A 26,470-nucleotide genomic window follows, 5' to 3' on the forward strand; every position below is an offset into this window, starting at 1 on the left:
CCCCTTCCTCAGTCAAGAAACATTTATTTGGATAAGAAAGGGGTCCTTAGGGCCACAGTCCGAGGCTGGCCTGGGCTTAGACCTGGGACCCAGCAGCCTGAACAGGCTGGGATGCGCACCTCCTCTTGCTGAGGTTGGTGAGGATCTGGTCCTGGTTGGGCCGGTAGGGAACCACGAAGTTCTCTGGAGGAAGGATGAGACCTCTGTTCTCTTCCACCTGGCTCATCAGCAGGTAACTGGCTCCTGGGGAGGGGGAGGGAGGGATTGAGAGCTCATGTTATTGAGACCTTGTAGATGAACCTCCTCACCCTAGTCCCTCAGATTCTACCTCTATCGTGTTCATGAGGCTAAGTCCCCCTCTCCATTTCCCCACATCTCCATTTCCCCACATCTCCATTACCTTTCTTCATGTGGGGGCAGTGCTTGCAGGGCACGTAAAACTTTAAGGAGGTGTCAGTGGGTGGAGATGGCAGATCCAGGCCTCCGGTTTTGTAAACACCAATGAGACTGACAGTCACCATGAGGCCCTCCCCTGGGCCCCGAACCATGGACTTCACTGTTGCGGTCACCACTGTGAGAGAGTTGAGGTGAGAGGTGAGGAGACAGGAGGCCAGGGCAGGGCTGGAACTAGAAAGAAGGGGGACTTTGGGGACAGGAGGGGAGATTAGGGGAGCTGAAAGGGCAGAGCTGGGGATGAAGCTTCTTACCCAGGTTGCTGTTACAGAAGTTGCTCTGCAAGGTGCCTTTCCGCCGGCACTGCTTTGGGCAGGGGACACTGGCTGCACCTGGTAGGGGATGGGGGCACTGTTTGTGGAGGGTAACCTACCCAGCAGGTAGGAAGGACCACTTTCCCCACCAAAGCCTCATTGCTTTGACCATGTTCAGGGCCCTATCCAGCTTTGGGTCCCAGCACCCAGTACCAGCCCTTAGCACAGAGGCGACACTAGTGAGTGTTGTATGAACAAATGAATGAGCGCAGGAAGGACCGCTGATACAGCTCCCTTCAGTCTGAGTCCACTTCCTCTCCCTTCCCAGACTCACCGGGGCCCACCGGAGCTGCCTCTGCCTTAGGTAGGGCCTTCAGTTTTTCCTCAGGTAGGGGTTCAGGCTTGACTTTGGTCCCGGCTCCAGGCTTGGGGCCTGGGCTGAGGAGCGGGGGACTCGACCGGGAGTCCTCCCCTGGGCTCCGGGCCGGCCCTTCTTCAGTGGCGCCCCGCGGCAGAGTCCTGTAGGAGGCTGAGAAGCCGTCGGCCGTGACGCTGAGGTCCGAGACGAACTGGACAAGGAGCTCGTTCCCTTCAGAGGAGATGGGACTGCGGGCGGCGGGGCAATGGGGTGTGGCGGTGCGAGGGCGTCAGGCGGGCAGCGCATCCTGCCCCCTACCCGGGCCGGTGGCCTTTTAACCTCTGCCCATCGGTGGCTGCATTAGCTTTCCGATTTCGCCAGCCCCACTCGCCTCTTGATCTGCGGACTCCAGGCTTGGCCCCAAACCCGGCTGCCTGTCAGGCGGTCTACCTGCTCCGCCCACCCACCTGGGCGCATCCCGCGTCTTAAGCTAAGCCCCGCCCCTCCCACCAGCAGAGCGCGGTCCCCGACTCCCGCACCTGAGGCGGTGGAGACGCCCAGATTCCATCGCCCACCCGGGTCCGGCCCCCTCACCCCGGGGCGGTGTCGCCGCAGAACTTCCCCAGCCGCTTGGCGTCGTCGCTCACAGCTCCGTTGAACACGCTGACTGAGTCATAGCGGCAGTAGGAATCAGGTTCCAGGTCAAACTTACCGAAGGTCAGTGAGATCACCTAGCGGCAGGGAACAGGCAGAGGCTGCGCGGCGGGATTCCGGGGCGGCCGAGGGCGAGGAGCCCCCACCTCTCACCTCCTTCACCTCGCCGCTGCCTCCGGGACGCTCGCAGCGGCCCCCTCTCTCACCTTCCGCATCCCCTCGAACCCCCTCTCTTAATGCATTCAAAACACGGCTCGGAGAAACACACCCGTGGGAACCCTGCAGTGGCGCCCGTCGCCGTAGTCCGCAAGGTCAAGTCCACTTCCACCACCACCACATACACGTACGCAGAAATCAGTTTATATCAACATCAGGTACCTCGCTTTCGTAAGGCTCGTCAGTTGCAATTTTACATTTTTTGTTTGGATGCAAGCAGGTCTGGGTCTGTTTTTGCTCCCCACCAAGGCAAGCTCAGTGCTTGGGACATAGTAGATGTTCAACAAATCTTTGCTGGCTGCATGCTGGAGGACACCGCCTGGGTCCCCGAGGGCGGCTCGGGCAGGGGGTCAGTACCTGGTCCGGGGGCGCGATGATGTGCCAGGAACAGCTGATGCCCGGGGGGTAATCGGACTCGGGCCAGTTGGGCGTGGTCAGGGTTCCCTGGGCCTTCTCCAGCCGCCCCCCGCAAAATTGGTGCTCTGGGGAGGGGAGAGAGGAGTGGGGGTGGGGGGCGGTGGAGACCCTCCGTCAGCTGGAGGAGAGCTCTAGGCTGGGAGCCCGTGCAGAAAGCTCAGATGTCTGGGTCTCAGGATGAGGGGGCGAGAAGAGGAGGAGGGAGGAGGGGGGTAGGTTAGCAGAGAAGGGGCTCGGAGGAGCGGGGCTCAGGGAGGTCTTGGACCGCGGAGGGTATATCTCGGACTACCGGGCGCCCTGGCGGGCGGTGGAAGGGGGAAGAGGAATTGACTGGACACGCTCCCTTCTTGCCCCTCCCCCTGACCCGAGGTCACATCACTCCTCTTCCCCTGGGAGATCCCATCTCCCCAGTCCGGCAGAGAAGTCTCCATCGTGGCTGGAGAGTCCCCATGTTGTGAGGGTGCCCTCAAATTGGGGCACAGCCCGGGAGGCTCCTTTGGGGAGGTCCCTGCCTTAAACATTTTAGGGGAGACTTCTGCCGCCAGGAGGGGGTTGATGGGACCGCAATCGGGAGCCCTGGGCTGGGTGTAGGAGGTTCCGGGTCGGGGGAATCTAGTCCCCCGGTCCGGGGGTGCCCCCTTGCGCCCGTCTGAGGGAGCCCGATTGCGGACGGGGGCGGGCAGTTACTCACCGTCCCAGTAACCCCAGGCCGCCCATTCCACCCGCGGGTCCGTGACCCATTTCCGCCTCGCGCCTGGGGGGGGGCCTGGAAGAGGGGTGGGTGGGAGCGGGAGGTGGGGAGAGAAGACGGGGAGGAGGGACTGAAGGGGCAGTTAGTGAGGAAAAAGGGTTAAGGGAGATAATGGGGGCCCCAGGCTCTTGGGGTGGAGGTTAAGGCTGGGGGGGGGGGGCCTGCGCCAGGGGCGGGCTAGGAGAAGGAGAAGGCGGAGGTGAGGGAGGTCTCACCAGTGCCTGAGGTGGCCCGCCCGCTGTACCAGAGCAGGAAGCCTCGTCCTCCCGTGCCCTCGTCGGATGTCATCCTCAGGGTCACCTGGTTGCCAGGGGCGACTAAGGGCGCTGGCCGGAAGGTCCCACAGAAGCGTCCAAGCCGCTGGCCCGAGGTTCCAGTCCCAGTAAAGACCTCCAGAGCATCGTAACGGCAGGAGGGGTGCAGCTCCAGGTCAAAGACTCGGAAGGAGAGAGTCACAGTCTGGCTCTCAGGGACCTGATGGCGGGACAGGGGTGGGGACCTGCAAAGTCAGGCCAAACACAACCAGGTGGAGGGCACCTCCCTTTCCCCAAGCATTTCCTACAGAAACTGGGCCTGAGCGGGCGGGGGCTTTGTCAGGGTGCAGAGCAAAGGGCTTGTGGCTTGCGCAGGGGACAAGACCTGAGGTCTGTGGAGAGACTAAAGTGGGTGGGCACAAAGTTGGGAAAGGAAAAGCAGGCTCTGAGTTAAGGTGTGAGGACACCTGCCACGTGTTATTGTGAGCACTGATGCCATCAGTGACCAGAGGGGAGGGGCTTGGACTTCCCCAGGGAGAAGCTGTGGTGCTTCAGGGTGGGCAGGGGGCCCACCCTTTGGCTACCTGGACCCAGGCCTTGGAGACTTTGACAAGGGGGTAGTGGCCAGAGGGGCCTTCTCACCGTTACTGTCCAGATGCACTCCTTATTGGGGGGGTAGTGGTTAGGGAAACCCTCACTTGCCAGGTAGCCGGACTCCCCAGTCACAGACCCTCCGCACAGGAACACAGGTCTGGACAACAGAAGAGACACCAGCCATGAGTAGGGGAGTAGCGGGGAAACTGGGATAGGGTAAAGAGGATGGGGAGGCCAAGGAGGGAAACCAGGGGGATGAGGGAGAAAGGCCCAAGGGATCTGGGGTACCCTTAATCAGCCAGGACAGGACTGGGGTGGGAAACACTCCAGTAGAGGGTCAAGAAAAAGTGGGGCCAGCAACTTGGCTGTCCTTCCAGCCCCTTGGAGGCCCCACCCCCATCCCAACAGGAATTCCCGGAATCCTCCTCAGCCCCCCTTCCTCATTCTCCCCCCTCGCCCTGCCTGGCAGTCAGAGACAGGAGCCGCCTAACTAATTCCAGATGTGGACACAGCCACGAGGCGGTTGGGAGGGGTGGGGGCGGGGAGATGAGAGAGAAACAGCGGCTTGGGCCCTTAGATTGAACCTGGAGACTGGGTTCCCTGAGCTCCCAACCTTTGCCCTGATCCAGTTACAGCTAACTACTTGAGTGCCTGACTCCCTAGTCTCCCCCCTCCCCCCCTCCCCAATCTCTCTAATTCCCTCCTAGAATCCAGATGTCCAGCTACCAGGCAAGTTCAAAGTCTTGGTGCTCTCAGGTTCCAGGCAGGGCCAAGGGTCTGAGTAGAGGGGGAGACTTAGAGGGCAGAGGACGGACTGTGGAGGAGTGAGGAGCAGTGGTGACCTGCAGGAGACAGTGATCTTGCAGCAGAGAGGGAGGACTTGGGGACCAGAGGAGGGTAGGGGCTCTGGGCGATCTGGAGGGGAGATGTTAGCAAAAGAATCCACAAAATCCATAGGCACAACACCCCCCCCCCCACCGCCTTTTCCCAAGGAATCAGGGACTTCAAGCTATCTGGAAGGTGCCAAGAGACCTACCTGGTGTAGTTGGGGGTCTGGCCCTGGGCGAAAGGCAGCAGAACCCAGGCAGTGAGGAGGGGCCCCAGGAGGGAGGCTGTGGCAGCAGGCAGCATGGCCGGGCGGGGGGAGAGGCGCTGGGGTCCTCAAGACAGAGGCAGCAGCTGAGTTCAGCAGCGGCAGCAGCAGCAGCAGCAGAGATAATCAGTGCCAGATGAGGCAGCCTCGGGTGTGTGGGCGTGGGGACTGGCCAGTGGGGCGGGCGGTGGGGAAGGCGGGACAGGGAGAGCAGAGCTGGGACAGTAGCGAGTCCAGGGGCCTCTCTGGGTCCAGGACACATAAATACTGACCTAGTAGGGGTTGGAGCAATGAAGGGCAGAGGGAGCATCAGGGTCTCAGCCATAATCCAGGCAATACAGTCACGTCATCTGGACCCCACTCTGTCCAGTGCCAGAGCATCCTTCCAACATAGCCTCTGGTCCTTCCCGAGGACTTTACATCCCATCCATGATCCCCCGCCATTCCCGCTTCCTCAGCACCCACAAGTCATTCCCTGGACTCCCAACCCCTAATCACTTACCCTCTTCCTGACCACCCCCTGCTCCAGCTTATTTTCCACTTCAAATTTCTACTGTCTTCTCTTCATCCCGGGGCCAAACTAGGCCACAAAGAATTCTGTTCACCCATCTTCTCTCCCAAATATTTGGAGGTATGGGTGTGGGGTAGGGAGGCAAGGTATGTGGATAAAAGGAGTGTTTTACTTATTGAGGAAGAGGAAGCTGGAGTAGAAAGGAAGGGAAAAGGACATGTGAGACCAGACCTGGAAGGTAAATGGGGGGAAAGGGGGGTTGACTTCACAGGGATGAAGGGAAATGGGTGAGAAGCTTTCTGAAGTCAGAAGGAAGCGTCTTCCTCCATCTGGTGAACAGAGCATCCGAGTAGGGAAACCAAGTAGACGTGGACTGAGTCATCTTGGAGGGCAGGGTGCCTGGTCTTGGGGTTGGGAGAGGAAAATGGGCTGAAGGATCCAGGTGCTGTCAACTCTGCAGTAAGTGACAGCTTGAGCTGCGGCTGCTCTGCCTGCCCAGTCACGCTCCTACCCTCCCTCGTCCACCAAGCGAGGCATCAGGTCCGCCAACTCCTGCCCTGTGTTCCTCCCAGGACCCAGGGTTCCAAACCAGGCCTTGCTTCAGCCTTTTATTGTATTTATCCATCAAATCTTTTGTCCATGATAGTCAGGTCAGGGGCCCCTCCTGGGTAGCCCCCCAAATATTTTACAAAACATTTCCCTGCCCACCCTGGCATGTCTAGCAGGCCCCACCCTCGTGTGGTCCCCCACCCCCACCCCAGTGTTCACTGCCACCACTTCATCTCTCCTTAGCCCCTGGCCCAGGGCTGGACTCCCCCTTCAGGGGTGAGACTAGGAGAGGGAGGTCAGCTTTCAGGGGTTGGGGGGCCTTGGCCAACCCCTCCAGCAGCCCTCTGCAGCATGTCCAGGGCCTCCCAGAAGAAATCTTTCTGCGCAGCCATCAAGGGCATCCAGCCTACGATCTCTTTCATCTTTTCCATGCGGTCCTGCAACGTGGGGCAACTGTGGATCTGGCTGAGGTACTCCTCACAGGCCCGGGCTGCCCCTCCGGGGTCCTCAGGCACTCCGGCCCCCAGGCTGGGCTCGGGGGTCCCCACCACCCTGCTGGCTGGGAGGTCCCTGTAGGCGGGATGGTGCTCGATGTCGTGGCTGGACAGCATGTAGAGGCACTCTCGGGTCGAGCAGAGAGAGCAGGCACACAGAGGGACCTTGGAGGACAGACGCGGCGTGGCTGAGTGGGGCCTTAGTGAGGGGTTCCCAGGAAGCCCCAGCTGTTGTGTTCCTCCCACTCAGACCAGCCCTGAGCCAGCAAGTGAGCTGGCTGGCTGAGCCCCAAGGTTGTGCGAGGTCAGAGAGGACCAGCAAGGTCAGCTAAGGGAGAGCCAAGTGCCATGGTACGTGGCAGGACTGGGAGGTGGGTGGTGCTGGGGAAGCGGGCCCTGCGGGAGTCCCAGCTACAGTCCTAGGGGCCACCTGGCTCTGTGGCCCCGGCCCTCCCTGGTTGCTGGCTCTGCTCTGACCTTGACATGGAGCTTGACGAAGGAGGCGCTCCCCTTAGGCCAGCCAGGGAGGCGGCCTCCGGCCCCACAGCCACAGCCCAACAGCTCCTTGCTGAAGTCCGAGCCCTGGCTTAGCACCAGGGAGTGGTTGAGGCCACACCACAGGGCGATGGGGCGTTGCAGATAATGTACCTGAGGACACAGGGCCGGGGTCCCTGAGCAGGGAAAGCCAAGGGACTGGGGGGCCCAGGTTGGAGATGGGTGACAGAAAGGCTCAGGGCAGCATCTCAGGAAACTAGGGGATGGAAGAGATGGACCCAGAATACTTCCCCCTCCCCTAAGAGATCTGACTGCAGACTGGCAGCCATCTCCCCTTCCTTTGTTCCCTGGCAGCCCTAGACTGAGCACAAGAGCTCTAGCATGTCTGTGGGTTCCTCCTCCTGGCTCCCTGGAACACAGGCTTCTTGCCTGAGTCCAGGGCCCACTATCTGCTCCCTCATCTGGGCCCCCGCAGGCCTGGGCCAGTCCATCCTCTCATCCTGCCTTCCAGCCTCGAGGGAGGAAGAGCCTTCCTCTTGCTCGCTGTGCAATTCCAGGTCAGGGCCCAGGAAGGATCTGCCTTCCCCTTATTCCTTCCTTCCCTCTCTAGTATTTTCAACTTGTCTTATCTTTCCAAATGGCCACCCTGTTTTGGAAAAACATTACCATCTGATTCCTGCTGCTTCCTACCTGTATTTTAGGCAGCAGGACTGGCTATGCGATCAGTCTGAGGTGGACCACGTTCTTGTTCTCACCACAGCCAGCCTCTCCTGAACCTTCTGTGATTTGGCTTCTCTCCCTGCTACACTATGATGTGTTCTCTCCAAAGGCACTTGACCTCCCAGCTGCCAAGTCCCAGGGCCTCCCCTGTACGCTTTCTCCTGAGACTGTGAGCGCTTTAATTCAGAAGACATACATAAGTAATTGATAGTCTTTATAGAAATAAAGTTATAAACTATTGGCAAGCAAAAATTAATTTAAACAATCACTGGAAATCCCACCACCCACTATTGCTGTCTGGCTGGATATTCTTCCTCACTGTTGCCTGTATAACCATACACACGAAAGTTGTCTATTTTTAAACAAAAATGGACTGTGTTCTGTAAACCATGTCATGATTTTTTTTTCACTTAAAAATATGGCCTGACCATCTTTCCATGTCAGTGAGTATATTCCTACAGTGAGTATATTCATCACTGTCACCATTAACCACCCCCTCCTTTTTGAAACTTTCTGTGCGCATGGCTTTGGGGATGTGGCATTTGAGGGCGTGTCTCTGTCTCAGAGACAACTCTGTCAGTCCCTCTGCCTACAATGGCGGCTGCCACCCAGGTTTGCTCCTCTATCTCTGCTTTTGTGGTTTCAACCTCGTTCAACATGGAATCCAGCTAGACATTTCTACTTTAGTGTTTTACTCTCACTGCAAAAAAAAAGTCCAAATTCACATTATTTTCTCAAACCAGCATTCCTTTCCAACTCACAGGTGTACTGGTGATACCATCTATTGTCACAGCCACCTATGTCCTAGGTCACTAGGTCCTAGTTTCCAGAACCTGTTCATTTTCTTTCAAAACACCTCACAAATCCATTCCTTTCTGTCCTCACTGCTGCTGTACCAGCCACAGGTCCTTGTCTCAGGTGCTCGAGTCACTCAGCAGCCTCGCTGGGCCTCTCACTGGTGGCCTCCTGTGCCCCCTGGCCGGGTGATCTATTCTCAGTCATCTGGGGGTTGCCTTCTCCTGCTCCAGAACTTGCCATGACTCTTTTCCAAATCTGTACGTCTATAGATTCACAGCCACCTATATCGCCTCATATTTACCAGTTTCCAAAACACACTCTGCTCTAGTCAAGCCAGTCTTTCCACTGTCTCAGGGATGTGCAAGCTTCCTCCCCATCTCCATTACACAGGATGCCTTTCCTGGTACCCACCCGAATCCTATCTAACCCACTGGGCCCTGCTCGCATCTCACCTCTTCTAGTTACTTTGCTCCCTGCCCACCTCCCTACTCCACTCAGTTCCTACTGCACTTACAGCTCCCACCTCGTGGGGCCCACCCTGGGTGAGGCATGCCACAGTAGCACAGGCATTACGTACTGGTTGGCTTAACTTCCTGGGGAGTTGGAAGTGGATTCTATGGAAACTAGAGAAGTGAAGAGATCCAGGGGTTAGGGAATTAGAGGAAGGAAGGGGCTCAGGATGAGAGTGGCTGGGAAGCAGTCTCACCTGTGTGGGTTCCCCTCGGTCCATTTTGTCCCCTGTTCCCAGCTGCCCATATCTGTTATTTCCCTGCATAAAGATTCGGCCAAATTCATCCACCAGGCCAAGGTGATTGTAGCCAAGAGCACAGAATAGGATCTAGGAGGTAAGGTTGAAAAGGGAGGTGAGCATCCAGTTGTCTCCAGAAGAACTCAGAGCTCCAGACTCTCCCAACTGCGAACCTACCATCGCCAGCTGATCACTTTCGGTCTTGCCCACTAGGTCACCCCTCTCCCTGGGTCCCCTGACCCTCCCTGATCAATTATTTGATTCCTGATCATATTTCAGAGTTTCAGTACCTTGCAGTCTCAAAGGCCCCACCCCCTCTGGTCTGCCCTGCCCCTCCAGGATCCTACCTTGGCAGGCAGTGAGAGAGCAAGCGGCATCTGCTGGTCCAGGGGGTCAAAGGCTTGAAGGGTCCCAAAGAGATCACGATACACCCCTGGGGTATGCACCTCAAAATACACTCCCCCCTGGTCTGGGGGGTCGGGAACCCTCAGCTCAGCAGCTTTGGGCACCCATTTCCTAGGGGTAAGGCCCTACCTGGGACAAAAGATGCAAGGTCTGGGGAGCCTCACACCCACTATGCACCAGATATGATGTCTGGGCACCTAAACACACCTCTTTACTAGGATGCCCTATGGGTCCACCACAGAGCTGGACCAAGGATAAGGAGGGGTGTCTGTATCTGGAAGGTCTGTCCACAGTTGGGATCTGTGGAAGAAGGGAGGTGGTTCTTACCCGTGATGTAGAGAGTACTGCTCTGGTTGGAAGCCATGCAGGCCACACGCAGGTGAGGGAGGCAACGGGACACCTTCCTCAGGGCCAGCTGAACTGTGTAGGAGCGTGGCTGATCCAGCTGGGTTTCATTCACTACCAAAGAGTAGATCTTTCCTTCCTCTGGGGGAGGGGGCGGGGAGGTAGACAATTGTGCGGGTGAGGGGACCCTCCAATATCTACATTAACTTCCCAAGAAACTCCCTAAGACATAACAGGACAAAACATTCACTGGCCCAGAGTAGGGTTGGAAGAAAAAGGGTAGAGGTGAAAAAGGGAAGTTCCCTTGACTCCATCCCTTACTACCAAAACTAAATCAGGGAAGTTCTTCAGTGTGAGAGATGAGTAGAGAGAAAGCCGAGCAGTTGGATGTGACGGAATCCAATTTGAGTGCTGGGAAGGGTGATGTCTAGGGATTTAGGGTCCTGCCTAGCATTAAGAAATCTGGAAGGTCTCAGGCTTGGGCATGTGGTCGTCGAGTACAGGGAACACAGAAAGTAGGGGACAGTTTGGGGTATAAAGTGCCTGGCACGAAGGTTGGGGAGATCAGAATTTAAAATATCAGGTGTTCACTAGAACAATGGTTTCCAAACGATTTTTTGTAGCAGGACTTATGAAACATTATGTGGAATCCTAGGCTAGGAGACAGACAAAAGCAGAGCTGTTTGGTTTGAGAGCAGGACAAGGTGGCATGTAGAACCCTTGGTGAGAGGCTTCCCTCCTCACCTCCCACAGCAGGTTCTGAAGAATCTGCAGGAAACAGTTTGCAAACCACTGCTCTAAGCCCTACCTGTGAGGAGCAGCAGAGCCCGTTGGGTCTCCTGACCGACCAGCACAATCTGCTTGAAGTTCATGGAGTGGTGGAAGGTCATCTTGAAGACCCGCTGCCCACTGGACTGCAGGTAGACCTCCACACAGTCGCAGGCCCGGCTGCCGGTTGTCCCCGTCACTCCCAGCTGCTCCCGAGTGGCCAACACATAGAGGTATTTCCGGTAAACTGTGTCACATCTTGGGTCTGAGGCAAACTGTAGGAGAAGATGAAGGTGTCTGGGACCTAGGGACTTGTAGTGGGATGAGGCTGAGGGAGCTGGACCGTCGGGTGGGGGATGATATACTTGGGTCCAGGGCTCGGAAATGAGGACTTGGTTTCTGGTTCCTGGTATGGGAGGGCGACTGTCCTGAGGGGGACACCTCAGGACTGCTGTGGGCCCTGGGTTCCCGGAGGAGAGGTGGGGTCTCAGCTTCCAGGGTCCTGATACTCACATCCTTGGCTCCGCGACACAACACAACATAGCGGCAGGCCCGCTTCCACTGGATCTGGCCAAGGGTGGAGGAGACCAGGGCATTTTTGAGGAAGAAGAGGGTCCCTGCATAGTCAAGAATGAAGACGTGGTCCTTGGTGGGCAGGAAGCGACGGTAGCCATGGGCTAGCAGGGGGGCTACGCTCTTGCTGAGACAGCGGCGGCGGCCCCCAAATGCCTGGAAATACAGGCCCTTTGTGTCTGGAAAAGGGAAGGAGAGGGAGGTTTAAGGAGGCGAGAAGGTGCAGGCAGATGAATCAGAACTTGGGCCAACTGGAGTTCTCAGATCCCATGGGCTTTAGCTCCTCTCCTTCCCCAAGCCTGGGGAACAGACCCCTTCCAAGGGGCATTTGGGAAGCTTAGACAATACCCAAAATTATACCCCATGCCTGAACTTCAGTTGTTTGCCCCACCTCAGGCCAGGGCCATACACATGCTTCTAAGTGGGCACTTCTCTGGTCCAAACTTGCATAAGAGACATCAAAGGAAATATCAGAATTCACAAAAAAGCAGAAGGAGGAGTGAAAAGGAATGAAGGGAAAGGCCAGGAACCCTTCCTCACCCCTTGCTCTGGACCTGCTATCTGGATCTCAATCTCTGATGTGTGAGGTAAAGTTATTGGACAGGTGCTCCCTGGGAAGGGAGGGAGTTAGAGCATGTTTCTCAACCTGGAGGTGATTTTTGTCCCTCAGGGAACATGTCACAAATGGAGAAGGTGCTAGTGGCCTCTAGTGGGTAGAGGCCAGGGATGTTGCTAAACATTCTACAATGCAAAGGACAGCCCCTCCCTCCAAAGAATTATTTGGCCCAAAGTTTCAACAGTGACAAGGTTGAAAAATCCTGGTTTAGAAAAGTGAGAACTCCAGGTCTGGAGAGAGGAGGACGTCTCAAGGTAAGATTTGGAAGAGTTTGAATATGGAGGGAGACTTGGCAGGGATGCGTGTGGAGGCTCTGGGTGATATGTCTATCAGAGAGCGGTTCTAGAGACGTGGAGTAAGTCCTTAATGGAGTATGTTTAAATCTAACACATTTCTTGCAGAGAAAGGGGCCCTGGAAGGTTGGTTGGGAATACTGAGGTCATCGGGCAACTTTAGGGAGCAGGAGGGATCCCAGAATAAGGTAGAACAGAGGCAAAGAGGAGAGGTTCTGGGGAAGGTGTACAGTTAAGAATGGCAGCTCTCTTCCAGGGCCGGACCCCAGATCCCTGCTCTCGAAGGCGAGGACTGAGCCGGTGACAGATGCGTCTCCATACGCCCTCGGCATCGCACACTTTGTGGAAGTAGTGGCAGGTCTGGCCGAGAGCCACTACATCTCTGACCGGGAGGAATGAGATGATATGCTCCACCTGCGGGGGCGGGAGGGGGAAAGCAGGGGTCATGGGGGCCTGGCCCCCAGTCCTTTATTCTTAACACCAACTCTTGCCAAGGACTCACCAGCTCTGGGGGAAACAGCTGCACAGAAATAGGGTTTCCTCTCCCCTTCTTCTCTTCACCCCTAGGCTCTGGGCCACACGAAGGGCAGCTGCGCTTCACCTACCCAAGAAGGGGGCGCATAGGGGTTCCATAAGGGTCATGCCTCTTTCTCCCTTCTGTTAACTACTGTCGCAGGGGCTCATAGCTCTAACTTCTGGCTCTGTGCTGTCACATCCTCCCATCTTTCTCTCTAGGTCCATGGGTTACCCCTCCCTGTCTGCCTTGTTCTTTGTCCAACTCCTTCAAATGATCCCTCCCCTGATCTCTTGCTGCCATCCCTTGCCTTGCCGTCCCCACCCCTCACCCTGAGACCCTCCTCCCGTCCGCACAGCCCGGTGAATTTTTGCAGCTTCCGTCTCCGGCTTCTCCTCACCATCCTGACTGCCCCCTCCCTGCTCCAGCCCTCATCTCTCCGGGCCCCTTGGCCCCTCGTACTCAGCTCCCTGGCCCCCGTCCCAGCTGCCTTTCCCACACCATGTTCCCTGCCTGGGCTTGGGGGACCTCTGGGGCCCCTCTGCCTCCTAGGCCCCTCCCCCATGGAGTCTGGGGTAGACAAACCTCTGTGACCTCACTGCCCAGCCACTGTGACCTATTTTCCCCAACCTTGCCCCGGATTTTCTCTCTCAGCTCCTTGGCTCTACCTCAGTTCTAGCCACCCAGTGGCTTGTGGGATATGCATGACAGGAGAAATAAAGTGTGAACAACTTGGTAGATGAGACCTTTACTTTCAGGGAGTAGTAGTAGGTTTTTCCACTTGATGCCCTTTTAGCACCAACTCTGTAGAGAAACAGATGAATTCTTCATACCTCAGCAGGCCAGAGCCTCCAGGGGGTTTGTAGCTTGCGGATATAAACTCAAAAAAAAGTATAAACTCAGTTTGACAGGTGAGGGGGAAGAATGACTCCATTAATTAGACCATCTATCTCCTGAAAGCATGCACCAGATGAGACTGAAAACAACTGAGCACAAACTCTACAGTTTCATGAAACACATCCAAAAACAAACCACTCTCTTGGGACAGTAACATGATTGCATGTAGGAAGAGCAACCTATTAAGGTGGAAGAAAGGGATAGATTTACTCTGAAAGCTTAGGGTATCTCCCAGAGTCTAAGCTATTAATGTAGTCTCATGGGGACAGGGGGTGACATGGATGAGAAACAGTAGGAGTTGGGGCTGTGTCTGTCCACGTAGGGGGCAAAGGATCTTCACCAATCCATCCAAGGAACAGCTGGCTCTTCCAGGAACTCCAACGAATCCAGGCCTGGATAATCAGCCCTCAGCTCCACAGTATGACAGACTCATTGATTTACTGTGCTAGCTAACAGACTGTCAACCGTCCAATCAAACTCCCATACTCAGGGGGACTAGTAAACAGCTAGTTTGGGATACATATGATGGAATTTTAATAATTCAATAAATGTTTAAGGAATATCAACATCTGAGATGTGACTTACGGGAAAGAACCTTCAGCTGTTTGTGGCTAGGCAACTATTAACCAGTTAAGTGTATTATATTATATTAGGTCTTTTTGCCCCCTAACAGGATGTTAAGATCTCTCAGAGGACTGAACAAGTATCGGCAGCTTCCTCTTGTATCTGGGTCCCCTTATCCACCCCATTTCACCTCGGGAGGCGAACAGAAAAAAGCCCATCGCAAAAGCTGATGCAGGGGGGAGCCTGGCTTTTACTGCGACCTGTCGGTAACTTGCTGTTTGATCTTGACAGCTCATCAACTTCCCTCTGCCTCAGTTTCCTCATTTGTAAAACAGAGGATTTCTTCTAGATGCGGTGGTCCCTCTAGACTAACCCCCGCCTGGCCCCGCCAGGTCTGATCATCACAGTTGGGGCGGTATTTTCGAGGCTTTCCCCATCTCCCGTAACCCTCCCTCCAGGAGTTGAGCTGGGCATCTCCAGTCTCTGAGAAGCCGCCTGTCCGCCCGCCCGGGATCCAGAGACTGTCATGGGGTCCTCAGCCTCCGCAGCTGGAATGGCGGGTTCCTGCTGCTGCAACGACCCCCCGTGCAGTGGCCTCAGGCGTCGCCTTGCCTCCCTCTCCCCCAATCCCCACGGTCTCCCTGGCGCCTTCAAAGCTGCCTCGCTCCCTAACAAGTCTAGCTCGCATACACTAATGCAGTCGCCGTACTGCTTCCAGCCGACCCACCGCACCGCGGTCACATTCTTCACCTCAGTCTCAAAGTTCTAGCTCACCCGCCTCCTTAGCGAAGGGGCCGCCTTCTCGCCCATGCTACTGGTAGGTAGAGCCATCCTTCAGAGAAGAGGCCAGGCCAGGTTCCCTTTGGAGGATCTAACTGGCCTTTTTGACAGTCATTCGCCTGCATCTGAGTTGCGATTGGCCTTCGTTGGAAAAGGACCGGGGCTTGAGTTTCTTGGCCTCAATCCCTTCTAGTTGAGTGCCGGCGTCCCCGCCTCCTGATTGGACTTGATTGGCTTCATCTCCAGTCCCAAGGTTTGTGATTGGATGCGGTTGCGCGGGGCGGGCCGGCCTGGAGCGTCTGCAGTTGGCGATCGCTCGAGTCTATTCCCCCTCCCTTCTCTCGCCTCACTCCAGCACCGCAGTCTCCACCCTCTCGGCAGGTTCTGATTAGTCAGTTCCGACGAGCCTCGAAACCGCGATTGGTCCGCCGAGTCCCTGAGCCCGCTTCCTCCCCCTAGAAGCGACTACGGCGGCTCCGAGGAGGGGGAGGGGAAAGGAGGGACGGCCAGCCCCGTCAGTCAGGCAGCGGGAGCCGCCGGGAGCGGATGGCGGCGGCAGTAGCGGCCCCACTCGCCGCCGGGGGTGAGGAGGCGGCGGCCACGACTTCCGTTCCAGGCTCTCCGGGTCTGCCCGGGAGCCGCAGTGCAGAGCGAGCCCTAGAAGAGGCCGTGGCCACCGGGACCCTGAACCTGTCTAACCGACGTTTGAAGTACTTCCCCCGGGGCGCGGCCCGGAGCTACGACCTGTCAGACATCACCCAGGCTGGTGAGTGCACCCGGCCCCAAGCCCGGCCAGGACCCTTATTTGCATAGTACCGCCCCTTCACTTGTTTCTCTAGGGGCCCGAGAATCTGGCCCGCCGATTCACCTGGCCGTTGGAGTTCTCGACCCTGGTGATTGGCATAAGTCTGCTACCACCCCCTCCCCACTTTAAGAACTGCTAGACAATGAGCGCATTTCTCGTTTGCACGGAACGCCCAGCATCCCTGGCGGAGCGTTGTGAGAAGCCTCCGCCCGCCGCTTCTCTTATTTGCATGTCTGCGCACCTGTAGAATGGTCCCGCCCCTCACCTGGTTGTCTCATTTGCGTGACCTCTTCAATCTCAGTTCTGATCGGTCCATAAAGCAGCCCCAAAGAACCCCTCTAATGACTCCTTTCTCTTTCTCCACTTCGTCTCCGACTCATTGCCCTGTTCCACCAAGATACCCAGGCCCCCGCTTCTCATGGATTTGCCCCTGACAACCCCAAGTTTCTGCTTCCTTTGCTTGTAGTCCCGCCCCCTAAGGTCGCTAGCTCTCTCCTCTCTTCACCCAGCCAGGCCGTGAGAAAGAAGCAGATCTCCCACCTCCCCCAGCTCTTTTCTCCGTGAGCTCTTCCTCCTATTATCCTTGACCCCTTTATCTGAGACTCCTCCTCCTCCTTGCGTGTGTGAGGTCACTTCGGAGACTATGATCTCATAGAGACCCTAGAATTCCCATTTCAGTTTCTGCTTTCCCTAAGGGGAGGGACCTGAGGCAGTTGCTGAAAGGAAGGAAATCTTATCTCCTAGCTAGGAGCACTGGGAAGCTAGAGGCGGTCCTACTGTCCTTCCACTCCCCCACCGTCTAATCGTGCGCTATCCACCCTGGTGTCTGTAGATGGTAGGGTGTAGGGGACTCCACTGTAACAGGTGAGTCAGGCCTCAGCTGCTCAGGAGGCAACCGCTGACCTTGGGTTGGCAGCTGGAGGGGTGGGGATTGGGAGGGGACGGGGGACTGCATTCCCAAAACTCCACCCCGCCAAGCCCAGGGTGGGACTTGGGGCTGGATGAGAGTGTGTCCCCCTGATGACATTACCCTGGGACTGCATTTCTCCCCTAGCAGGAGCCTGCTCACCTGCAGACACCCTTGTGGGCACCGCCACATTCTCTTTCCTCTACTAATCTGGGGAGAACCAGTTAACCACTCCACTTGTCTTGGGTTGCTAGGTAAACTAACTTGCCCACACTATAGCCAGTGAGTTTAGGGAATTGGTGAGCCCCAGGAGCCACTCCTGTCCCTCCCAGTTTCCCCCAGCCGCCTAACCCCCTACCTCCAGATTGACCTCAGCAGCTGTGTGACACTCGCCGTCTGTTCCCTTTCCCCTCCCCCTTGCTTGTTTTTTGACAAAGACCAAATGTTATTCTCCTTAGGGCTCTGTCTTTCTCTGTGAGTGGACTCCTGGGGAAAACTACCGAGAACTCCAGGGCCCCTCCCAGCTCCTACCCTCTCCCGCCTCCTCCCCCAGCATTCCGGCTCAGGGTGCAGCCGGTTCTCCCTGAGCAAGCTTGTGGGGGGGAAGCGGGACAATCCCAGCTTCCTGAGAACCCCTCTCTGCCCTGCTCTCCACCCAGGAGTCCTCAGTACTTTCAGGGCCCAGGTTCTAGGCTGGTGGGTCTATCTGATCCAGAACGCTCTCCTCTGTCCCCTCTCCCAAAGCAGGGTGCTTACAGCTTGGGGTGGAAAGGGGAAGTGACAGGAACCCAGTCAGTGTGGCCCGTGCCCTGCTCCCCACACCTCCTTGCCCTTCCCCCGGACAGACTCAAAGCTTCAACGCTCTGCTGCCCTAGTCATTTGGAACCCTCCCCTCCTGCTTTCCCAGCTCTTTCCCAATGAGCGCCTTCCTTGCACGGTTTCTGTGGCGCAGGTCCCTGATATCCCTTGGACTTATTCCTCAGGCCCTGATAGTAGGACAAATCCTGACGGGGGGAGGGGCTGCTCTCACAAAAGAGAAGTGCAGCTCCTTCTCTCACAGACCACATCCTGTGCCTCCTGTGCGCTGCCTCCTCCAGCCTGGGCTCCCTTCCGCTCCTAGCTTTTGCCCCCCCCCCCCCCCCCGCCGCTTGCCCCATCGGAACTTACTCTCCACCCTCTTCCTCCACGCGCGTGCCCTTGCGCACACGCTTGTGGCTGCAGAGAAGGCAGGCAGGTGGAGGGTGAGGGTGGGAGGATGGCCCCTGCCTCCGATCCTCCCACAGCCTCCGGAACTGTCTTCTCCTGTGACAGGTCTCCTGTTGGTGCCCACCAGGGGTGGAGCAGAGAGGGAGAGGAGGATTCTTGGGGCGTCAGGCTCCAGTCACCCGCCCTGGTACACACAGGGCTCACCAGAGCCAGAACCTGACAGATTGTTTCTACTTCATTTCCTGTCACAAGACTCATTTCCTTGGGGGATATACCCCAGTCCTCCCACCTCAGCTTTTGCTTGCCCCTCCCTGGGGGGGCCCTCTCAGAAACTCACCCAAGTGCTGTGGCCTGGGACTTCCCCTAGCAGCCCCAAGGCCCCTCCCAATGCAGGCTGAGCAGAGGAAACAGAAACCCAGGCTTGGAGAGGTCTAAGCAGTGCCTCCAGACTGGTGGGAACCCCACGGCCGACTCCTTGCATGGGTATAGCAAGCCACCACTTGAGATAAAGGGATGGCGATAGACTCTGGCCTCCTTCCCTCCCTCTGCACTCCTCGCCCATGCCTGAGACCCAGGCTGAGGGGCTGGTCTGAAGTCTGGGTCAGTGAGAGAGGAAGTAGAGGAGGGCTGGTGGCGCTGCAGGAGGGTGGGAAGGAGACCAGCCCTGAAGAAGAGTGCCCGTGTGGGAGGGGCCTGAGGACTCTCACTCCCACCTCCAGCTTGGTCTGCTTACCTTTCCCTCCTGGTCTTTGGGAATCTGTAACTTACATAGTCCCCTGGAGCTGGCTTGCTGGTCTCTGGGGTTGGTAAAGAACCACTATGCGGTGTCAGGTCTCTAGAGTCAGGCTATAATGACCCTTGGTTTCTCCCCTGGGTTGAAAGTAGGTTGAGATTGGGAGACAGGGCCCTAGGAGAGATGGGCTTTCTCGGTCGTCCCCCTTCAGAAGTTGTCCGTATTTTTACCTTGGGCCGCCCAGCCCATCACCTTCCTGGTTTCTTTGGAGTGCCAACCCTTTCCTATGACCTTTGCCTCCCACCTCTCCAGGCATCACAGAAGAACAGGAGCAAGAGTTGTAGAATCTAGCCACCCTCGCAGAATAGCCCTTCACTTGTGTGTTTGAAGGTGGTGTTCATGACTCGTCCCCCCAAGTCTGGGATTCTCCAGCCCAGTGACCCCAAGGCCTTTGCCTTCCCTTTGCCATTCTGGTCATGCTTGGAATGTGCTCCAGTTTACAGAAGGCTTTCTTCTTGCTCTAGGGAGTCCAGGTTTATAGGTCTGCTGGGGAGGTAGAGGGCTGGGCAACTGGCACTGGGGAAGTTCAAGGTCCTCCTGTCCAGGGCTGGGCCTATGCAAGCTCTCCGCTGCCACCTGATTCCCCTAGACCTGTCCCGGAACCGGTTCCCCGAGGTGCCAGAGGCAGCGTGCCAGCTGGTGTCCCTGGAGGGCCTGAGCCTCTACCACAATTGTCTGAGATGCCTGAACCCAGCCTTGGGGAATCTCACCGCTCTCACCTACCTCAACCTCAGGTAGGGAGGCAGGGCCAGGGGAGGGTGGGGGCTTGTCCTTCTGGGCCTCTGAGTGACCTCCCCGGTGACCCTGCAAGGAGGGCAACGCTGGGATGCCGTGCCTGGGGAGTGAGCCCACCTCCTTCCTCCTTCCCACAGCCGAAACCAGCTGTCATCGCTGCCCCCCTACATCTGCCAGCTGCCCCTGCGCGTGCTCATTGTCAGCAACAACAAACTGGGAGCCCTGCCTCCTGACATTGGCGCCCTGGGAAGCCTGCGACAGCTTGTGAGAATGAGGAGCAGGGCGGGAGGGGGTACTGATGAGCCAGGTGCTAGGGAGCTTTTGGTGGGGGAGTCAGGGAAAGGCCGAGACCAAAGGGGTGGCTGGGTTCAGGCCACTTCTGATGGTCCTGGTCTTGTGGTTCCTTCCCTGCTTCTCTCCTCATCCCAGGACGTGAGCAGCAATGAGCTGCAGTCCCTACCCGCAGAGCTGTGCGGCCTCTCTTCCCTGAGGGATCTGAATGTTCGGAGGAACCAGCTTAGCACCCTGCCTGATGGTGAGGAAATGAAGAACTAGAGGGCGTGTGTGTGTGTGTGTGTGTGTGTGTGTGTGTGTGTGTGTGTGTGTGTGTGTGTGTGTGTGTGTGTGTGTGTGTGTGTGTTACTAGCTCGGAGAAGTCACAGACAAGGAATCTTCAAGGAAAAATAATGCCTCAGTTGACAGGGTTTCACAATGTATCAGACACTCTGTAGATTATTTTACTTGCTCTTGACCAGGAACTCTCTGAGGCCGGCAAGGCATGGGCTACTAGCCGTACTTGACAAACGTGGGGAAAGGCACAGGAAGGGGAGCGGGTGAGGGCAGAGCACCCTGTAGAATCTCGCAGTCAGAAGGGGCCTTCAGGTCACCCAGTGTCACCACTCACTCCAGCAGGAGCTCTCAGAACCCGAGTCAGGTGAGGCCCTGTGCTGCCTCCCCAGAGATTCTGAGTCAGTGAGGCTGTGTGCTGGAGCCCAGGCAGCCCCATGTTAACGAGCTAATTGTGATGCTCCCTGACATTTGACAGTCTTTGCTGCAAAGCAGGCACACCTTCCTTTCAGCCAGCGATGTGTGTCTTTCCGGTGTTGTAGGTGGGGACCAGATAGATGTGAGTGATGTGACTCGGATCTGGGGCCAACCCTTAAGATTTAATGGCTTGATGGGGAGAGACAAGCAGAGGAAGATGCTAGAATGGGATACTTAAAGAGCCATGGGAGCTAGAGGGCGGCACACGGCTGTGCTTGGGGACCCTGAGGAAGACCTTAGCGCAGCAGGAGCTGACCTCTGAAGTAGAGTTCTCCATCCTTCTGCAACCCAGGCAGAAGGAACCCTGTGTGCAAAGCATGGAGGTGGGAGGGTCCAGCACAGATGTGGTTAGAAAGGCAAGCCAGGGCTGGGTGGGAAGAACCGGGGCCATGCTAACCCCGGTTTTGAAGAAGGAGGAGGGGGAGTCAGGTGGGCGTCCGTTTCTCTGGGCTCCCCCTACTGCTAGCTGGCCCTGTGTCCTTCTAGGTCAGTGGGGGTACAAATAAGCGTTTGGTCAGGGCTCTCTAGGCCATAAAAGAGATCCCAGCAAAAGGCCCTGGGGACACAGAGGAAGGACCAATGAATTCCAACCTAGTGTCTGGAAAGATTTCATAGAGGAGGTGACACTTAAGCTGAACCTTAAAAGATGCAATGGACAGGAAAATGGCGCTATCCCAGCTGAGCAAACAGTGTGTGGAGAGGCCCAGAAGCCCAGGGGCTGGAGGGTTGTCTGATGTGGTATGAGGGTTGCTGGTGAGGTGGGAAACTTGGGCTGAGCCAGGTCGTGCACTCCTTAACCAGGGAGTGGTGCTTGAACAGAGAATGGCGAGTTTTATTCTTATTCCATGTTTTGGGCCACCACTAATCCAATGGGGCCTCTTTGAGAAGTGGAGGGGGGCACCCTGGCCTGTGGGTGGGCCAGGGCTTGGCTAGTGAAGTGCAGTGGCGTCGCAGCCCCCTCCTGCCTGTGCCTTTGTGCAGGGCACAGCTGCTCACCTGCCCCAGCCCCGGCAGCACATCCTGGAAGGCTTTTGAACAGCTCAGTGTCACAGTTTGGTCTGGGCCCTGTGATGGTCACTTGAGAAGGAAGGAGCAGTTACAGCGTGGAGTGGGCAGGGAGGAAAGGAAGAGGGAAGCAGTTGAAGTCGATTTGAACAGGAAGAGGAGCAGGGAGGTGGTTCCTGGGAAGTGCCCACAGCTTGGTGGACCCAGGCATGACTGGGTGGTCAGAGCAGGGGGCAGAGGAAGTGAGTACAAGGCCCCACCCTGGGCATGCTCCTGACTCTTCCCTCACCCACCCCCAGAGCTGGGGGACCTTCCTCTTGTCCGCCTGGATTTCTCCTGTAACCGTGTCTCCCGCATCCCGGTCTCCTTCTGCCGCCTCAGGCACCTGCAGGTCATTCTGTTGGACAGCAACCCCCTGCAAAGCCCGCCTGCCCAGGTGAGGGGTGGGCCTGGGCTGGGCTGCAGAGACATGGCTGAGGACAAGCAAGAGTTGGGGGCATGGGTCCCTTTGGTAGTCAAGCAGGATCTAGGGAGCCCCCCTCCCTTCCCCTAACTAATTACCCCCATGCACCTCCACACCTAGATCTGCCTGAAGGGGAAACTTCACATCTTCAAGTATTTGTCAACAGAGGCTGGGCGGCGAGGGGGGTCTACACTGGGGGACCTGGCCCCATCCCGTCCCCCGAGTTTCAGTCCCTGGTAAGTTCCAAGTGGGAAGGAAGGAGGCCCCCAGATACTTAAACCACTTCCTTGCACCAGGGACCCCATGGTTTCCAGGGGGAGGGTGAAGGGGTTGCTGCCCGGAATAGGACTGACCAGCTCTCCCTGGCTGGCCCCAGCCCAGCCGAGGACTTGTTTCCAGGACGTCGGTACGATGGTGGGCTGGACTCGGGCTTCCACAGCGTTGACAGTGGCAGCAAGAGGTGGTCTGGAAATGAGGTAAGGGCCTCCTTTCCAAGGGACACTGTGGATCTCAGCCCCAGGGAGAGCCTTTGAGCCAGGACCCTTTGCCTGTAAATCTCAGAGTGATAGCTGGTGGCCAGAGCTGTCCTCTCCTTCCCTTGCCCAAGCATCTCGGGGAAGGGCTGGCTCAGCAGCAAAGCCCGAGGCTCTGGACCCCATGAGTTCCAGAAAGGCTGTCTCCCATCTCCGCATCTCTGCATTTACAGTCAACAGATGAATTTTCAGAGTTGTCCTTCCGAATCTCCGAGCTGGCCCGGGAGCCTCGGGGACCCAGGGAGCGGAGGGAGGATGGCTCTGGTGAGTAGCAGCCGGGTGGCAGACCAGGGGCTGGGGGGAATGGATGAGGGCCTGAGTGCCCCCATCTGCTCGCTGATGTGCCCTGCTCTTTCCAGCTGATGGTGACCCTGAGCAGATCGACTTCATCGACAGCCACGTCCCTGGGGAGGACGAGGAGCGAGGTGCTGGCGAGGTGAGGGGCCAGCCCCCGCCTTGCACCCAACCTCCAGGAGAGAGCTGGAGAGAGGGGGCCTGCCCCGGCTTGGGGAGCAGTCCCCCGCTCAGCCCCTCTGCTGTTATTTCTTCAGGAGCAGCGGCCACCAGAACCAAGCCCTGTGGCTGGGGACAGGGAGAGGGCACTGAGCAGCAGGTACCAGAGCCACCTGGGCTGGCAACTCCTCCCTTTACTCCATCACCCTGCCCCTCTCTCCTCTCCCCTGCCCCCAGCTCTACCTCCCATCCCACCTTTTCCCCTCAGGCGGGAGGAGCCGGCAGGGGAGGAGCGGCGGCGCCCAGACACCTTGCAGTTGTGGCAGGAGCGCGAGCGGCGACAGCAGCAGCAGCAGCAGAGTGGAGTGGGGGGGGCACCCAGGAGGGACAGGTGTGGGCACAGGGCGCCTGCTGGGCGGTGGGCCCGGGCACTGAGCTGCTCTGCCTCTCAGGGTTGGCAGGGCCCTTGCGTGGCACTGCTGACCCACATCTCCTTTATTTTCTAGTTTTCTGAAGTTGGGAGTCAGGGCTTCTGGTGGGGGTGCTGCTGCCTCGTCCACGCAGGCCACCTACAAGTACGTGCGGTCCTGGGCTCCACCTCCCTCAGTCCTCTCCCTACACGCCCTCCCCAGACCTCCCCCTCAAATTCCCTTTCTGTTTCTCCACAGCGGCACGCCTAAGTCCAATGCCACCCCTCTGGGAGCTTCAGGGGTGCAGGGAGCCCCCATCCCCACCGCTGCCTCCATCTCTCAGGAGCCCCCTCCCATAGCTGGACCAGGTGGGACGGGGGCTATGGGAAAAGGATGGGTGCCTGGTTGCCTGAAGGAGGAGTAGGACACTGAGGGGATGTTTCTCTTACCTGCACCTGTCCCCTGGCCCCCAGCAACAGCACCTGCTCCCCGGCCGCTTGGCTCCATTCAGAGACCAAACAGCTTCCTCTTCCGATCTTCTTCTCAGAGTAGCTCAGGTGGGTCTTCCCCCCTCCCCAGTACTAACCCACTGCTCATGCAGCACTAACCCCTGGGCTACGGTTACCCCTACTGGCCTGGGAGTTCTCTGGTCAATTATCCCTTTGTGTGGAAAATCTCACACAGAGGCAGGAGATGTGGGTGCCAGACACTGCGACCCGGCTGTGAAGTCGATGGTGGATAGTGGAGACAGCCCCACGCTCTCCTTTTTCTCCAGGCCCTTCCTCACCAGACTCTGTCTTGAGACCTCGGCGATCTCCCCAGCTTTTGGATGAAAAGGAGGTGATGGCTCAACTACGCCAGGTATGAGAGGTGGGATCCGCAAGGGTGGGGTCTGGGTGCCTTGAGTTTCCTGGCCTCTCTCAGCATCCTCTTTGCCCACCGTGGTGTTTCCACTGAAGACAGAAGGGGCAGACGGGAGTTCCCTGCTGACCCTGCCTTCCCCCCTCCTTCCCCTGCCTCCCAGGTCCTTGAGTCACAGCTGCAGCGGCCCCTGCCCGAGGACCTGGCAGAGGCTCTAGCCAATGGGGTCATCCTCTGTCAGCTGGCCAACCAGCTGCGGCCCCGCTCCGTGCCCTTCATTCACGTGCCCTCACCTGCTGTGGTCAGTTGGGGCCCGGGGCAGGAAGTAGGGGTTGGGACAGGGAACTCCCGTGGCCTCTCCCTTACTCTCTGTCCTTTCTTACCCACCCCCAGCCAAAACTCAGTGCCCTCAAGTCGCGGAAGAATGTGGAGAGTTTCTTAGAAGCCTGTCGAAAAATGGGGGTGCCTGAGGTATGGGGTGTGTTCTCAGGAGCCTGGGGCTGGTCTCTGGGATGCAGTGTCCTGGGCTCAGCCTAGCACTCTGCATGGATGGCAGGGTTCCATTCACGGGGATGTCTACTCCCCAGAAGGAAGCACATCTGCCAGCCCGTCCTGCACGCCTCCCTTCCCTGCACTCTGCATGCTGGCATGGCTCTGGCCCTGGCACCTGAGGTCAAGGGGTGGGAGGGATTGTCTTGCTGCTGCTGCTGCTGACGTCTCTCCTTTGTCCTTGTCCATCTGTCCTACTCTCCCTTCCCAGGCTGACCTGTGCTCGCCCTCGGATCTCCTCCAGGGCACCACCCAGGGGCTCTGGACCACCCTGGAGGCTGTGAAGCGGGTGGGGGGCAGGCCCCCCCCACCCCTCTGGCCCCTTTCTGGTCTGGGCGGCTTCATCCTCTTCTACGTGGTCTTCATGCTGCTGCTCTGTGTCGTCTACACTCGACTCCTGGGTTCCTAGGACCTGAAGTCACCCCCTCTCCACCCCGTCGCCCTATTTCTATTTATAAGACTCCTGTGCAACCCCCATCCCCACCGGTGGTGCCTTCAGCCCCTACCAAAGACACTAGTGAATGCCCTTCCATCATAAACACTGACCCCAGAGGCCCCACTCTGGTGTTCCCAGACCCTGGGCCCCCAGCCTCTGGTCCCCTCCTGTAGCCCCGCCCCCTGTCCCTCCCCTCTCAGTGCTGATGGTGCCTTCAAGTCCTCTCTGCCCTGCCCTCTGCTTCCCCAGAGGGTGGATCTTAACTTTCCTCCTTGCACCCCCACCCCCCCAGCTGCTATGGGGGGCTAAATTATCTATATTTTGTAGAGAGAACTCTATATTTGTAGGGGATGCTGGGGCCCAGGCTGGGTCCCTGTCTCTTGTATAAATTGTACAGACTGTGGCCACTTTGTGTGTGTGTGTGTGTGTGTGTGTGTGTGTGCGCGTGCGCGTGTTTGCAACTGCTCCTACTGTGCCCGGGGACTCCGTGTGCCAGCCTGCCTACTCCAGCATTTCCCTCTGGAAATGACAGGTCTCTCCTTACCCCTGAGTGTGGGCCCCCTGTGTTGTCTCCCTTCTGTTATCTGCTGGCAGCTTCCTTGCATCTCATTATCCCCCAGCCATGTCCAGGGTGCCCCTGACCGTTGCCCCCTACATCTTATCAACCCCCTTTGCCCAGACTCCCTTTGGGTGTCTCCCAGCCTACAGCTGACAGGAGGTGGTGACAAGGGGAACTTAACCTGGGCCCCTCCCCCCAGGAGTCCCTGTGCCAGCCCCACCACATCCTGGAAGAGGAGGGGGCCCCGGGCAGGGGCCTCCCATACATCGCTGCTGTCGTCCATGCGCTGCTGGAACGGCCTTAGGGGTTGAGGTCGGGGCGCAGGGCCCCGACCCAGTCGGGACCCCAGGAACAGAGAAGACAGACGCGCCTGGGCTCTGCTGTCTAGCGAGGACTGGTGAGGGCGGCCTCGGGCCTGGCCCTGTTCCTCGGGCACCTCACTGCCTGAGAGCTTGGAAGCTGGCCGGCCCAGCAAGGCGCGTGGCCGCCTCTGCGTGCGGCCCAGGGTCTGGGATGGAAAGCGGGTCGCTGGATCTTGTGTCAAGTGCAATAAAGAGAAGCCAGAAGCCCTCTAGGTTGCCCCTTAGGTGTGTGTGT

The 26,470-nt window shown here is 57.7% G+C and overlaps 3 protein-coding genes and 1 long non-coding RNA gene across 8 annotated transcripts; 2 read left to right on the forward strand and 2 right to left on the reverse strand.

Annotated features, from left to right (window-relative positions):
- On the reverse strand, positions 1–5,303 carry PCOLCE (procollagen C-endopeptidase enhancer). Of its 2 annotated transcripts, XM_064478657.1 has the most exons (10): positions 4,988–5,184; positions 4,000–4,108; positions 3,319–3,577; positions 3,044–3,118; positions 2,293–2,417; positions 1,660–1,796; positions 1,042–1,313; positions 708–785; positions 401–571; positions 1–243 (listed from the first exon to the last, which is right to left on the reverse strand). In XM_064478657.1, exons 1-10 carry the CDS (start codon positions 5,080–5,082, stop codon positions 77–79), a joined length of 1,488 nt encoding a protein of 495 aa, XP_064334727.1. In that variant the 5' UTR covers positions 5,083–5,184; the 3' UTR covers positions 1–76. The 2 variants fall into 2 exon arrangements, with proteins under 2 accessions (XP_064334727.1, XP_010997339.3); XM_010999037.3 differs by lacking the exon at positions 3,044–3,118 and having other exon boundaries at positions 4,988–5,303.
- LOC135319240 (uncharacterized) lies at positions 1,796–13,611 on the forward strand. The gene is made up of 3 exons (XR_010377709.1): positions 1,796–2,062; positions 10,863–11,110; positions 12,616–13,611. It is a non-coding gene; the product is annotated as an uncharacterized LOC135319240 (long non-coding RNA).
- Positions 6,042–16,907, reverse strand: FBXO24 (F-box protein 24). 3 transcript variants are annotated; one of them, XM_064478654.1, is made up of 11 exons: positions 16,185–16,907; positions 13,707–13,753; positions 12,862–12,960; positions 12,590–12,773; positions 11,391–11,629; positions 10,918–11,152; positions 10,092–10,250; positions 9,707–9,828; positions 9,318–9,449; positions 7,076–7,246; positions 6,042–6,763 (listed from the first exon to the last, which is right to left on the reverse strand). In XM_064478654.1, the coding sequence occupies exons 1-11, from the start codon at positions 16,195–16,197 to the stop codon at positions 6,401–6,403; spliced, it is 1,764 nt and encodes a 587-aa protein (XP_064334724.1). In that variant the 5' UTR covers positions 16,198–16,907; the 3' UTR covers positions 6,042–6,400. The 3 variants fall into 3 exon arrangements, with proteins under 3 accessions (XP_064334724.1, XP_064334725.1, XP_010997341.3); XM_064478655.1 differs by lacking the exons at positions 13,707–13,753; positions 16,185–16,907 and adding exons at positions 13,909–13,911; positions 15,109–15,487; XM_010999039.3 differs by lacking the exons at positions 13,707–13,753; positions 16,185–16,907 and adding an exon at positions 13,205–13,438.
- Positions 15,661–26,447, forward strand: LRCH4 (leucine rich repeats and calponin homology domain containing 4). 2 transcript variants are annotated; one of them, XM_031432587.2, is made up of 18 exons: positions 15,661–15,880; positions 19,415–19,559; positions 19,698–19,824; positions 19,990–20,095; positions 21,909–22,045; positions 22,193–22,308; positions 22,449–22,548; positions 22,779–22,869; positions 22,965–23,041; positions 23,157–23,218; positions 23,327–23,449; positions 23,565–23,633; positions 23,727–23,836; positions 23,942–24,025; positions 24,244–24,329; positions 24,493–24,630; positions 24,723–24,800; positions 26,073–26,447. In XM_031432587.2, exons 1-18 carry the CDS (start codon positions 15,661–15,663, stop codon positions 26,175–26,177), a joined length of 1,974 nt encoding a protein of 657 aa, XP_031288447.1. In that variant the 3' UTR covers positions 26,178–26,447. The 2 variants fall into 2 exon arrangements, with proteins under 2 accessions (XP_031288447.1, XP_031288446.1); XM_031432586.2 differs by lacking the exon at positions 26,073–26,447 and adding an exon at positions 25,090–25,717.
- Positions 26,448–26,470: the final 23 nt, after the last annotated feature.

Source organism: Camelus dromedarius, chromosome 24, assembly GCF_036321535.1.
Source record: "Camelus dromedarius isolate mCamDro1 chromosome 24, mCamDro1.pat, whole genome shotgun sequence".
NCBI classification, from domain to species: Eukaryota; Metazoa; Chordata; class Mammalia; order Artiodactyla; family Camelidae; genus Camelus; species Camelus dromedarius.

What these genes read in the sequence shown, in the direction of transcription:
- PCOLCE (XM_064478657.1), bottom strand. Translation starts at nt 5,082, where the DNA reads ATGCTGCCTGCTGCCACAGCCTCCCTCCTGGGGCCCCTCCTCACTGCC. An exon ending in GGCCTGGGGTTACTGGGACG is followed by an intron (nt 2,418 to 3,043) that starts GTGAGTAACTGC and finishes TCCCCTCCCCAG; the next exon opens with AGCACCAATTTTGCGGGGGG. An exon ending in CTTCTGTAACAGCAACCTGG is followed by an intron (nt 572 to 707) that starts GTAAGAAGCTTC and finishes ACTCTCTCACAG; the next exon opens with TGGTGACCGCAACAGTGAAG.
- FBXO24 (XM_010999039.3), bottom strand. Translation starts at nt 13,438, where the DNA reads ATGGGGGAGGGGCCTAGGAGGCAGAGGGGCCCCAGAGGTCCCCCAAGC. An exon ending in AGCTGTTTCCCCCAGAGCTG is followed by an intron (nt 12,774 to 12,861) that starts GTGAGTCCTTGG and finishes CCGCCCCCGCAG; the next exon opens with GTGGAGCATATCATCTCATT. An exon ending in GAGAGCTGCCATTCTTAACT is followed by an intron (nt 11,630 to 12,589) that starts GTACACCTTCCC and finishes TCCCTTTTCCAG; the next exon opens with ACACAAAGGGCCTGTATTTC.
- LRCH4 (XM_031432586.2), top strand. Translation starts at nt 15,661, where the DNA reads ATGGCGGCGGCAGTAGCGGCCCCACTCGCCGCCGGGGGTGAGGAGGCG. An exon ending in AGAGGTGGTCTGGAAATGAG is followed by an intron (nt 22,549 to 22,778) that starts GTAAGGGCCTCC and finishes CTGCATTTACAG; the next exon opens with TCAACAGATGAATTTTCAGA. An exon ending in GAGAGGGCACTGAGCAGCAG is followed by an intron (nt 23,219 to 23,326) that starts GTACCAGAGCCA and finishes TTTTCCCCTCAG; the next exon opens with GCGGGAGGAGCCGGCAGGGG.